The following is a 13476-nucleotide window of genomic DNA, read 5'->3' on the forward strand; positions in this document are numbered from 1 at the left end:
GCCTCATTCCTCAATAGATATCTCTTTTGTACTCAAACGCACATTTGCTTTCACACTTGTGCAAGTTTTTCTCTAACTTTCACACTGGCGGGCACCATTGCACCTAAAGGAGAGGAGGACTTTCTAACACTTGCTGCCTCCAGGCTCAGCCGTCGCAAGCGTGTCATAGGAGCGGCCGTGGGTGTGGCCATGGTTCTGATTCTCCTGGTCACCATCCCTTTACTGGTCCACAGCACTAAAGGAGGAGGAGCCAGCAATGCGGGAAGTCATTATGAAATGCTAGGAAGTTGTCGGATGGTTTGTGACCCCTACACCACATCTCACGGCCAGGAGCTAACGGCTGTTTCACCCGCACCTCCTGACTTCCCAAACCGGAAAGGGAAGTCTGGGTATCGGGGACCTCCGGGAATCCCAGGACCACCTGGACCACGAGGACCACCTGGTGAGCCTGGAAAGCCAGGTCCACAAGGGCCCCCGGGTCCTGGGCCTGGCGGTTACGTGCCGTCATTCTACAGTCCTAAGATTGCGTTTTACGCAGGACTGCGCAAGCAACATGAAGGCACTGATGTGCTCAAGTTTGATGATGTGGTGACAAATGTTGGCAACTACTATGAACCCAGCACTGGAAAATTCACATGCCCTCTACCTGGTATCTACTTCTTCACATACCATGTCCTGATGAGAGGAGGAGATGGGACCAGTATGTGGGCAGACCTCAAGAAGAACGGACAGGTAAGAATTTATCATTGTTTGTGGTTGAAATTAAATCTTTGGCTCAAGGATATTTCACCTAAAAATGAAAATGCTGTAATAATTTACTCCCCCTGATGTCATATCAAAGCCTGTTTGACTAACTTCTGCAACACAAAATGTATTTTCGAGAATATTTCACCTGATTTGTCCACACAAAGAAATTGTGTCTGCAGTCAATTTTAGGAAGTAGTTTCTCCCTGCCTCAGTTCACCACTAAGGTCGACTTCATTTAGAGGAGTCAGAATAGTTGGATTATGAGCTTTCTATTAAATTTATAATTGATTATCATCACACTACATATGATGGAAGCAATTAGATACAGGTGTATTGTTTTGCAAGGCTGACCAGGAGAAGACTAAAGGAAAATTGTGACATTAACATCTTATCTGTGTGTCCAAACTATCTCAGCTGCATTGCCATATGTTTTTGACAATTTAATAACATCATATTTACATCACTCATCACTTAAAATTGTGTTATACGACTCAGCAGCCAGAACTGTCATGGTATGGTCTACTGCCAGTTAAATAATGAATGTACAAAAAAATTAACAGTTTCCACATTCAGCCATTTATTCCCTCGACATTAATTAAATACTGAAGGCAGGAAATGAGTGAGATGAGAAAAGGTTTATCTGTAGTGCTTTTAAGTGACTGTATGACCTTTGTAGATCAAAACACACTTGGACTTTTTTATTTGACAGGCAATTGTAAGATATTCTTTTATGAACTGTTTTACGCAAGCACACTATAAAATGTTTATTTGTATTTCACTGTGCAATGAAAGCCTGGTGTTATGTTGTATAAAACTGCTGGTTTAATACAGTGGACCACCTGTAAAAGTGATTAGAGTTATAGTAGATTAAATTGGTCCAACTGGTACAGTTTTGTATTGTCATGCATGTCTGCTTCCCCTGTTAAATCATTCATAACTCTTAGATTGAATCCCCTGCACTCTGTACATGCCTCCTTCTATTGCATGTTCATTGATTGCTCATTAATTATCTTTTCCGGCCGCTCAATTATGTCCATTTTAGGCACATCAGGTGGCACTGCTTTACTCCTCTGTAGGGCCTGAAATATAATAGAGGAATGTGTGGGTTAACTGCTCACTACACCAAATAAATTGCAAATGGAATGATAACTTCCCCATGCACCTAAAATACAGTCAGCAGTCCATTTGTGACACAAGCCACAATTTTTGTAGCCTTTAAGATTTTAAAGAGCTCATTAGATGCAGGTTTGTGCAGCTACCTATGGAGAACAGGTAAAAATGAAAAGAATGCTAGATTTTTTTTGACAGATGCTGAGAGACTGGAATTCTCAGAAGTGTCATCTGAAAGCAGACAATGGTCCGTTGGGATTAGAAGTTTATGTTAATTTGTAAAAGGTTAATTTTGAAAGCTGACAAAAATGATGTCAAACTGTCATGTCCATTGAATATTATAGGCCAGTTTGCAAAACACAGAATACACAGAATTTCAAAGGTTTTGGACTGGAGAATTGTGCAGTTTTACTCAAGACTGGACATAGACTATTCTACAAAAATAGATATAAGGGTGTTTTAGGTAAGCCTTTTAAGTACATATTTTTTATTAAAACAAATTTTCCCATTTTGTTTTTGTTATAGCTTATGAAGCTGAGTTTCATGATTACTCATTAAAATACTGTAATTTCAAAATCAAACTCCTACATGAAAAAAACAATTGTCCTTTTAAACATTACTACACCAGTAAATGGTAACAAGTGATTATGAGTGATTTATTGATTCCAAAAACATTAATTCATTCAGAAATCAATCTTAGGAGTGAGTTCAAATCTTTTTTTGAAAAGTTCAAAAAAGCATTTTTGTAAGTCATTAAAATAAAGTTTTTTTTTTTTTCCAGAACAACAACAAAAAAATAATAATCATAATCTTTATTATTAGTAACTAAGACTAAAATGCCTTTAGATTTTATTGCTTTACCCTTGGCCCAGATCCAGATGTTTTCAACATTAAAATATAAAAATGTATTGAAAAAATATTAGGTTTTTAGACCTATGACCCAAACTAAGCTTGAAATAGTAATTATGAATCATTTTAATATTTATATTTTTGAATGTTTAGAGTATTTTAAAAGGAATTCAATTCAATGCTCACATTAACAAGAGTGACTATCATTGAAGAAACACTCACAAATATGTAATTTTACAGGAGAAACTGTAAAGGAACAACACCAAACTAGAAAAAAAATAAGCAGTGAAATATATCCTACATTTTATCCTTCATCTTGAAAACACGTTTTGACACAGTAATCTCGCATCTTCATTCTGGAGGCCATGTTCAATATGGCACCCCAGTGGGCGGCCCACAAGCTCAAGTGCACAAGTGAATTGTGGTCTCAGGCTTAGAGAAGGACGCAAGGGTAGCCATGACAGTTAAGAGTATGGCAAAATCACCCAGGCTGGTTGACAGAAAGATCAGGGGAGGAAAGGAAGATAGATGGCTTAATACAAAGCTGCAGACAGTGGGCAGAGAGTCAAGACTTCTGGGAGGCTTATACACACGGACAAAAGTGAATACAGAGCCACATACAGATGGAGACGCACTAAACATGTCATGGTTTGACAAGTTAACACGGCGTCTTAAAGATGAAAAGACTATATCCTGACATTAGCATTTGTTTGCTAATTATGACTGGCTGTGAATGTTTGGGTGCTAATTAAGAGAAAAAAGGATCTCAGGTATCCTCTAGAGTGTGGCATGTGTGTTGCTGTACCTGGTTGCTGGCCCATCTGGCTGATCATTGTCTGTGTGGTGGTTTTGACAGCTAGTGAAAGCTGGTCTCTTGATACCGACTTGTGCGGTTGTGATGGTATGCTCATTCTTAGACCTAAGACGTGTGAGGCTAAAGTGTCCCATGAGTGTCACTGTTGAATGGTCTGTGAGTTAGCGCCCTTTGGTACCTCCTGAAATGGAAATGATGTAGGTGGATAAGAAAGGAAAAGTCAAAGGTCAGCAGGACTGAAAAGTAAAGAAACGGTGATATATCTTTTCTCATAGGATGACGATTCAATGACATGTAGTTTTCTTGATTTTAGAGGAAAAACATTAAAAAATAGAGTATATAAAGTTTTCACTATGCTTCTTTAATTACTTTTGTCCTATATATATATTTTTTTTAAGTGAAAATTTGACTTCTCTATTTTGGGTTTGTCACACAGATTCTTTAATTTCACCTTAATATTAACAAATATTATTTTTAATATAATTTTAGAATAAAATTGAGGCTTCCGAACAATGTTAAATGGTTTATGATGGGAATTTTAATTCAGAAACAATCCATTTCTTTTTGTTTTCTTTATTAATATAAAATTAATTGTCTGCTTACTTATATGCTATGTTTTGTTGTTCCACACCACCATGTTAAACCCACCTAAAATGTTTATTGATTGTTTATTCCAGGATATGTGGTTTTTAACATGGATGATAAAATGTAGTTCAAAGAAGGTACATTTTTCAAAGTTTTTAAATCAGGCCACCAATTAAAGAGTGACTCATATTTCACTGGCTTTTAGTTTTGGACTACTACGTTTTTGTTTATTTGTACTTAAATATATCACAGTAGTTGAATATGCAATTTTTTGTTACAAAAATTCATTTGAGTAACAGATGGAACGGATTAGTGCTGTGATCATAATAGTGCCTTCTTCGATATTTAATGAGGTCATCTTCATTTTTCTTGTCATCAATTTGGTGTATTTCCCAATGAAGGAGATTCTTAATGAAATGTCATCATTGTACATTTAGCTACTATATCACAGCATTTGGGAAATCTCATACTAGAATCGCACCTTTTAATAATAGCATCTAATTTTTATGCCGTGTAAGTCAGATAACCTACACCGTCTGATGGAATAACAGCATCTATAAACATATGGAGAGATTTGTTAAAAGGATCTGATGCTTCTAGCATTATTGGTGGCGTTTTATTGTGCTTGTTGAATAATGGTTTGTTTGCCTTAATGCTAATGTTAGTCAAAATATGACGCCAGGGTCGTATGTCCTCTCTGATTTAGCATCTACATGCTTCCTCATCATTAACGTACGGTGTGCTGTTAATCTTTTAATTTATGGTCCCTCATGCAGGTTCCCAAACCCTCAGTCTAAACCTCTGTTCAGAGTAGACTAATCTACACTCTGTCCGCTCTGTTGCTTAATCGTTCCACCATTTCTTTTTCTCCTTTTTCACCTGTCACACGCTCTTTTAATAGACCTCCAAAAGGTCGAGCTCTTTCACACGCTAGTGTTAAAAATGCCATCGCCTGTCTGTTAATGACCAGTACCTGCTCTAATAAATGTCTCCTGGGGGAGTGACATGTACATAGTCCAGTAGAAATATAATGAGTGTCTTTGGTCGTCTCTAATTGTGGTGATCCCTAATTGCACGGCCTCTAATTGCCAAATAGTTTTAAGGGAAATGGTATAAACTGATTAAAAATTTGTCAAATGGAATGCATAGGTGACACCCTTATTAATTTTTACACGGAGTCAGTTGATAATGGGGTGGTTCACCTAAAAATGACTATTCTGACATTGTGTAAATTCACACATGTATGTCAATGGGGACAAATTTACCAATTGCATCTTCTTTCATGTTATACAGGTTTTAAATAACAAGTTTTTTAAAAGAATTTAAGGTGAACGAACCCTTTAACCAGTGGATTATATCCATACAGCGATGTTCACCGAGCCTGTAACCAGTGTTATAGTGCACACTTGCACCATTAGTATGCAATGTCACGCTCATACAGTATGCCAATTAAGCATAATTCTCTTAAGAAGCGCAACAAATGTTATTATCCCTTTGAGGCAAAACGGAGCTATTCAATAAATGTTCAAACGTTTTTTTTTTTTTTTTTGCTTTAGTCTTTTCCCTCCCCTCGTGTGTGCCCGGTCCCTTAGGTAAGTTTAAGAGCTAGTTTTCCATTGTCTCCGCTCTAAGAGGTCTGTATATCACGGAGAATGAATCCTGTCAGTTTTATTACCGCTGGAGCACGGCACCGCTGATAAAAACAAGACTTCATATACCCTTGCATCCCACAAAATAGCCTTGCTTGATCAGTCTGTTACCCGAACCTCCCCCTCCTACTTTCTCCTTCAACCCTTGTCTTTCTCCTCTGCTCTGGTTATGTCTAAAACACCGCCCCCCTCCATCCTTCTCCTCCCTGTAATGAAAAGGCCTGGCAGAACAAGCCCCCAGCAGACCCGAGGGTCCCTGCTCAAGTCAGCGTGGCGTTTCACAAGTAGTCGGCTCCCATGTCAATATCCATCTCCAGTGCAGTCAACAGTAATCCTAAAATGCCCCTCTCCCTCTCCCTCCAAGACAAGCTTTCATATCACTTATATTTGATAAATGCTGGGAAGCAACTAACAAGCGCGCTTTGCGGGACATGTCTAAACCTCGGGCGCTCAGATTCGGTGTAACTGATCCCAAAAATACAAGACGAGAATCAATGGAAGCGAAGAAAGGTCTTAAATGGTCTTCGCCGGATGTCTGCTAATTAAAGTGACCGCTCGCGTTGTCGTATCGAACACGGGGGTATGCTGGAGGGAGAGACTGGCCCTTTACCCACTTAGCCAAAATAATGAGGAGAATGACATACACTGTGCGTCGATAGGGAGAGGAGGCCAGGCCGTCACTGTCAGACGTGAAATGATGTGCATGCCATATTGACCCGCTCAAATTTACGGTCTTTTTTGATCTTGATGATATTTCAGTTTCCTTAAGTCATTGTGGCACTGCAGTAAAAACGAATTCAAGTATGACATACATGATTCGTACTATAAAGAAAACATCACTGTTGCAGTGATTTGTATTCAGTCACACATACCAATGGTGTTCACACACTCAATATTTAGATTATTGACCTGCCCTCTGTGTGGATTACTGTATCACAGAGTGTGGCTGTGAGATTTGGATGTGAGATACTGTGAAGTTGTCTCCGTAGTCTTTTTTTTATGTGAGATAATAGTTGGAAAAGGGATTTCTCAAGGGACTGGCAACCCAACACAACTGTTTGATGCAGGCTGCACAGAGATAAGGCAAAAACGCTGTTCACGTCACACATCAACACAACGAATATCTTCAGGTGGAATAATATGATTTTTAACACATTTAAACATTTACCTATATTAGAGTTTTCCATGATCAATTTTTATAATTATATTCACACAATATCTTAATAAGCGTTTAATAAAATTACAGATCTAGTAGATGCACAGATGAATGAAATAAAAAATTTAAATATAAACATAATTGTACTATTGTTATTATTACTATATGATTTTATTAATATATTTAATATGGTTAATATTTATAAAAATTACTATTATTATAATTATTATTAAAACCTTCAATATGAGTATTTTTACTATTGTTATTAATGATATTCACAGTGAATGTTATTGCCTTTTATTGTTATAAGACAAAATAAATTGCCTAAAAATCAGTTCTACATATCAATTATTAAACACAAAATAACTGATGTAAATGCAATATTGGTTGATCACTGCTCATCAATATTTAAGCTGCATGTCTCTACACAGCTCGTGTATCTTTTCAAATTGCAAATGACAAATATCTATCACAGCTATGCAAAATCAATTTCAAACTGATATATTTGTCCGGCAGTGCTGCGTTTTAAACCTCCCTAACATCATTATACCGATTGGTATTCAATAAAGCATCTAAATGGCGCTAGTCTCGGCTCAGGACATTGTGCGGATGTTGACAGTATCGTGATGGTAATGGAGTGGGGTTATTAGATTATGGATATGGGAAGGAGTTTATCTCTGTCTGGGGTCAGTGTGTTTTATGTGGGCTGTGGGTATGGGTGTTTCTCAAGGGAATAAAACACCCGTTAAAACAAAAGGCATTTGAGTGAGTGATGGCATGTTGTATAAGGATGTTTACTGACACCATGCATATCACTGCATTTTTTTCCTACGGTAGACTCACTCCATATGTTTAGGAAACCTGACAGAGATTGAGTGGCTATAACACGGCCGAGCAAAATGCCTGACAATCACTGTCTGTCATCTGACACCTGTCTACTAAAACATTACCTGTTTTTTTCTTGAGTGTAGATCGGATACTAAGAAATGATGTCTAAATCACATTGCAAGGATACAGAACTATAATACGGTGTATCTGTGTCTGTTTTATCATTTATTTTAATTGCAGGACTATGCGTCTGTCTGGCCACATGACTATTCTCAATTTAAAATGTTAACAAACAAGTTTCAGATCCACTGCTGGGAGTCAATACAGCTGATCTCTCAAGCAGAATTTAAATGAGTTCGTCTCTCCAGTAAACAGTCTCGTTGCGGTTTGTGTGATACGTGCGCTTGTGATTCAATTCAACAGGTCAATAAAGGAAGGGGTATAGTACAGTTTTAGCATCACCCATGTAGATCTAGCTACACAATACAGTATTGTAGATAAATAGGAGATAATGTGTCTGTTTTCTTAATTGAGATGAGGGTCAGCAGGTTATCTGCAGCCCCGTCCATTCAACCCGGCCAACTCTTGTCAGAGTATCATTTAATAATGATGATAAAACAAGGCCTCTTTCATGTCAAGAGAGCATCTGTATGCTGAGATATGGCTAGTGCGGTATTATTACTATTAATATTGATTAATATAAATAATTTATATCATTATTAATATAGAATTCATATTAATTATGAATTCACCATAATTAATTAATCTTTGTAAAATGTATTACGTAAGTGTTCACTTCATAGGAACTGGAAAAACTATAAAATCAATTACAATTCATTATTTTTGCATATTCATTTCATTTGAAAAAAAAAATTTAATTGATACATTTATTATATTTTATGCATGTTATATAAGCTGGGAATGGAGTTATAGTGGTTTGTGTGCGTTTTTTTTTAAAGCAAGCACCTGGAACTCTTTTTTTTTTCATAAAAAGGATTATAAAAAGATTGTGAAATCAGTTACAATTCATTATTTGTGTCTATTAATTGAATTTCCAATTGTAATTATTATTATGTTTATTATTATTTGAATAATACGGAAAAAAACGTTTAATTATTATTCATTATTTCATAACATTAGTTCATAACATGATTATTTGTTCTAGTTTAATAAAATGAGATGCTTTAAGAGGTTTTTGGAATCTTTTTTCCCCTTCAAATGAAAAGAATCATAAAATGATAATGAAATAAATTATAATTCATTATTTGTGTAATTAATTAATTTTAATTAATATGAAAAAAATTTAATATTTGTATTCATTTGAACACATTTAAAAACAAAGCAAAAATGATACCTATACATGTTTTCTTTCATATATGATAATGAAAAAGTCACTGAATGCAGTCTATGCTCATTAATAAATAATAATAAATTCCACAGCCTGAAGTTGTTGCATGTCATATCAAATGAACAAAATGATCAGTTTTAACATGATATCTATTATATCTGTTCTCATTGCAATGTTCAGATCTTGTTTCTTGAATATGTATTTATATGTTTAAGTGATTCCAATTATAAGAGTGGCTATTGCAGTGTCACACTTTATGTTATTGTGCTTTAGTTTAGTTTTGCTGTTTGGTCTAATGATTATTACTAAATGATTATGAATACATCATGTACATTTCAGTATCAGTCGAGTATGCTGGAATATTGAGAATCTGATCTGTGAACTGTGGCGATCTGCTGCCTGTGTGTCCTTCATCTAACCGTGGCTTCATTTCTCCCGCGTGCGACAGGTGAGGGCCAGCGCTATCGCCCAGGACGCTGATCAGAATTATGACTACGCCTCCAACAGTGTGATCCTGCATTTAGACGTGGGAGATGAGGTCTGTGTGCAGCTGGACGGAGGGAAAGTCCACGGAGGAAACACCAACAAATACAGCACGTTCTCTGGCTTCCTCATCTATGCTGACTGACCTGCTCTACACACTCAGATGTACTGTGTATGAACACACACACTCATACAGTATCGTACACACACCGAACAGGCTTGAAAGAAACGGACGTGGTTTATACGGAGCATAAGGGCTTCTCAGACAGAACGGCAACCAATTCCTTTCATAAAACAAGAGGATTTCTGTTTGTATTTGTGTAAATTATAACTATCTTACACATTGTGTACACTACTCCCAAACTTAAATTAAAATGCATATAAATATATGTCTATATCTATCCTGGACGGTGGCACATGTGTTTTCATGTGTACTTGTAAGTGTATTTGTCTCCATTTTGTGTGTCAATCAAAACCAGAGATTCAGACTCACTAGTTAACATGTTTTATGGTGAACTGAGCTGCATTTACACATGGCTGGACTTGAAAGAAAATCGGTGTGTAAATATACTTTTCACTCACTAGACGCAGCCGTCGCACGATACGGGATCGTATATATGCATGCGCACATGTTGCAGGGCTAGTGATTAATCGAAGTCCTCTTGTTCAATTCATTTGACTTAAAGTGACTGCTTTCGTTGTCTTTGTGGAATTGGAAGGAGTGTAATTGCACACACAATGGCTCACTACAACCAAACAGATCGATTTCCAATCTGTCTAAATAATCTGGGCCGGACCGGAACATTAATATATTGATTTAGGCTGATGTGACTCTTCAGTATTCACAGTTAAACCAGTAATCACACAAATAAATGAAATTATTACTACTTTTTAAAGTGATTATGTTGTGATTATGTTGTTCCCTTGTGTAAGTCTAATAAACAATATTACAATGTAAAACTTTGAAATCAATAGGAAAATATTACACTCTTGACAAGGAAGTACATTTCAAATCACATATATATATATAATATATTTTTATTTTTTTGCCATTAAAAGAGAATATGTTTTAAATGTAACATTTTGACAGCAAATTTAGGAAAAGCAACATGCTGGACAATACATTTTTACAGTGATCAATAAGTTTGTATGTATTATATTTTAGAATATCTTAGAATATGAAAGTTACAAATGTATAAATCAAGCTCCATATAATGTTTACATTTTAAAACTCATAAAATAAAAACACGTAAAGTTTGTATAAATCAGATTTTCTTTTTTGTCCCTAACCTTTTTATTTAATTATTTTATTTTTAATTCTGGACTTTTAGTACAGATTCATAACCAGTATTAATACATTTTTTCCTAAGAAATACAACACGAAAGAGTTGTTGTTTGAAGTCAAGCCATGTGGAAATACACTGAAACAAATACACAAATAACATGTCAAAACATAAAAAATAAAAATTCCCTATTCATAATTCAATAATAAATAATATTCCAATATCTCTGCCTCATTTTTATGTAACTATTGTTCAGCTGACTATACAAAACTTTGCATGTTAGATGGCTTGAAATCAGAGAAAACATTTCCCACTTTTGACAAGAAAGTACACATTTAATATCCTAAGCATTATATTACAGAATTATTTAAACAGTGAGATTTATTTATTTTCACTTTAAGAGAAAGAAGGTGAGTAGATTTCAAATTCTAATAAATTATTATTATTATTATTATTATTATTATTGGTATAAAAAGAGCAACATTGCATTTAAGAGAAGGAACACTGTGGTCAATCCATTAACATTGGATTATGTCAGTTATACATAAAAAAAATCAAGCTCTATATATTTTCCTTTGACATCAAGCCCAGTAAGGTTGCTATTTTAGGACAAATCCTAAATAATAAAAAGGCTAAATGTTTGAAATGATTAAATGATAAATCTGAAAATAATCTCTGTTTAAACATTGTAAACGCAAACTAAATTTTAACTTTACATGTTAATTTAACTAAATGTATATTTTTTGTACAGATTCTGTATTTAACAGTTGAAATCTTTGTGAGAAATACAGCATGAAGTAATTATTTATACAAGTCAAGCCATGTGCAAATAAAGTGATAACATCAAAAACATTCCCTATTCACATGGTTCAATAATAAATATTATTCAAATATTTCTCCTTCATTTTTTTAAACATTTATACAGCTGACTATACAAAAACCTTGCAACATGTTAGGTGTGTACTAATTATTTCTATCATGCATGTTCTCTACTGTAAACATTTAAGAAAAAAGAAATGTTTACCAGACAGTATCTCTAATGAAAATCCAGTGTCTTGGAGAGAGAGAGAGAGGAAAGAAAAGAAAAACAAGCAAAACAAGAACAACGACATGAACAATAGGATTCTACCTGTGCATGTCAGGGCTAAAACGAATAGAGAATCCTTTAATTAAAAGCGAGTGGTAATGACATTCCAGGCTTAAGGCTTTGGTGAATCTGCAGCCTGTGGGAATATGTGGGGGATCTCAGCGTGTCCGTGGCCAGCCTCCTCGTGCTCTCCTGCCAGATTCCAGTTGAAAGTTAATTGGACGGGGAGAGGTCTGAGGCGGCCTGCGCTGAGGCCCATTAGTGATTCCCCTGTCGAATGCAGAGCCACGAGGATCACAGACTCACAAATAGGCAGATTAAAATAATCAATACACTTCACTTGCCTCCGACACATTCGCACAAGTGCGCGCAGAAACAGACCTGCATGCACATCCACACACATCCACATAAAATGAATTCAGTAATTAGTGGAGGACCTATTCACCGCTGGTGTATGATACTTGGCTCTCTGGCTTTCACTCGCAGAGTCTAATGAGGGGGGAATAGTTCTGACTGCTGCCGAGCGGACAGAGTGAAAAGGTCAGTGAGCTGTTGATGGGCTCCTCTTGGCACACAATGCATCATGGGGTATTTCAGCACACCCAAACAAACCCTCGGATTATTCTTATGTTATTTTAAAGTTACTTTTTTCAGTAGAAATATGTGATCAGATACTGAGATATATAGGCAGTAATAAAGACAGACTGTCGCAAAACCTGTACGAACATCATTTATCAAATTTTATAATATACATTTTTTTATTGTAAGATTTAATAAAAAATAAAAATCCCAATTTAATATATTTTAAGATCTAGTGTATTCCTGTGATGATTGAGTAATGATCATTACTCCAATCTTCAGTGCCATATGATCCTTCAGAAATCATTCAAATATGATCATTTGGTGATCAAGAAACATTTTTATTGTTATGAATATTGAAAACAGTTGTACTGCTTAATATTTTTATGGAAACAGTGATGTTTTATCAGGGTTCTTTGACAAACAGAAAGTTCAAAAGAACAGAATACATAAAAAAAAAAACTTTCAATTTAATGTTTGAATAAAAGTAATATAAAGTATATGTAATAATGAGTTAACGTTATTAAATGTGCATGTATAGGTATGCATATGTAGGTGAATAGATGTTTGTTCTATTAATGTAAAATTTCAGTTTTTCCTTATACTTAAAATTTCCATTGAAATTAAAAAAAGCTGTACATTATCAGAGAAGCATGAAACCCACTACGATTTTTGTCCTTATAAGCACCTGACACCCATTAGTCTCAAAGACACTAAACCACTTAGTGCCAACAACATTTACCTTTGATTTAAATCACTGACCTGAAACCAAATAGGCATCATTTAAATTGCATTAGTCTAACTGCAAAAGAAGTTCAGCAATTTGCTCTAATTTCAATTCAGACAGTTTGGTTTTCACAATTAACCACAATCAATTAAATCAACTCGGGTGGGGAGTTCAGCTTTCAGCAAGTGTAAAAACACTGCCATCTATCTGCAAACAGGAGAGAGGCAAGTT

General features: G+C 35.5%; 1 protein-coding gene across 1 annotated transcript in view; it reads left to right on the forward strand.

Annotated features, from left to right (window-relative positions):
• LOC128011944 (complement C1q-like protein 4) overlaps nt 1–10547 on the forward strand; it is a 12054-nt gene extending 1507 nt beyond the window's left edge. Inside the window, exons 2-3 of the mRNA XM_052594754.1 lie at nt 1–732; nt 9535–10547. The exon at nt 1–732 is cut by the window's left edge and continues 686 nt beyond it. Of these exons, the coding sequence (XP_052450714.1) occupies nt 190–732; nt 9535–9714 (723 nt within the window). The 5' untranslated portion in view covers nt 1–189 and the 3' untranslated portion in view covers nt 9715–10547. The remainder of the gene's footprint in view (nt 733–9534) is intronic.
• Nucleotides 10548–13476: the final 2929 nt, after the last annotated feature.

Source organism: Carassius gibelio, chromosome B23 (assembly GCF_023724105.1).
Source record: "Carassius gibelio isolate Cgi1373 ecotype wild population from Czech Republic chromosome B23, carGib1.2-hapl.c, whole genome shotgun sequence".
Taxonomy (NCBI): domain Eukaryota; kingdom Metazoa; phylum Chordata; class Actinopteri; order Cypriniformes; family Cyprinidae; genus Carassius; species Carassius gibelio.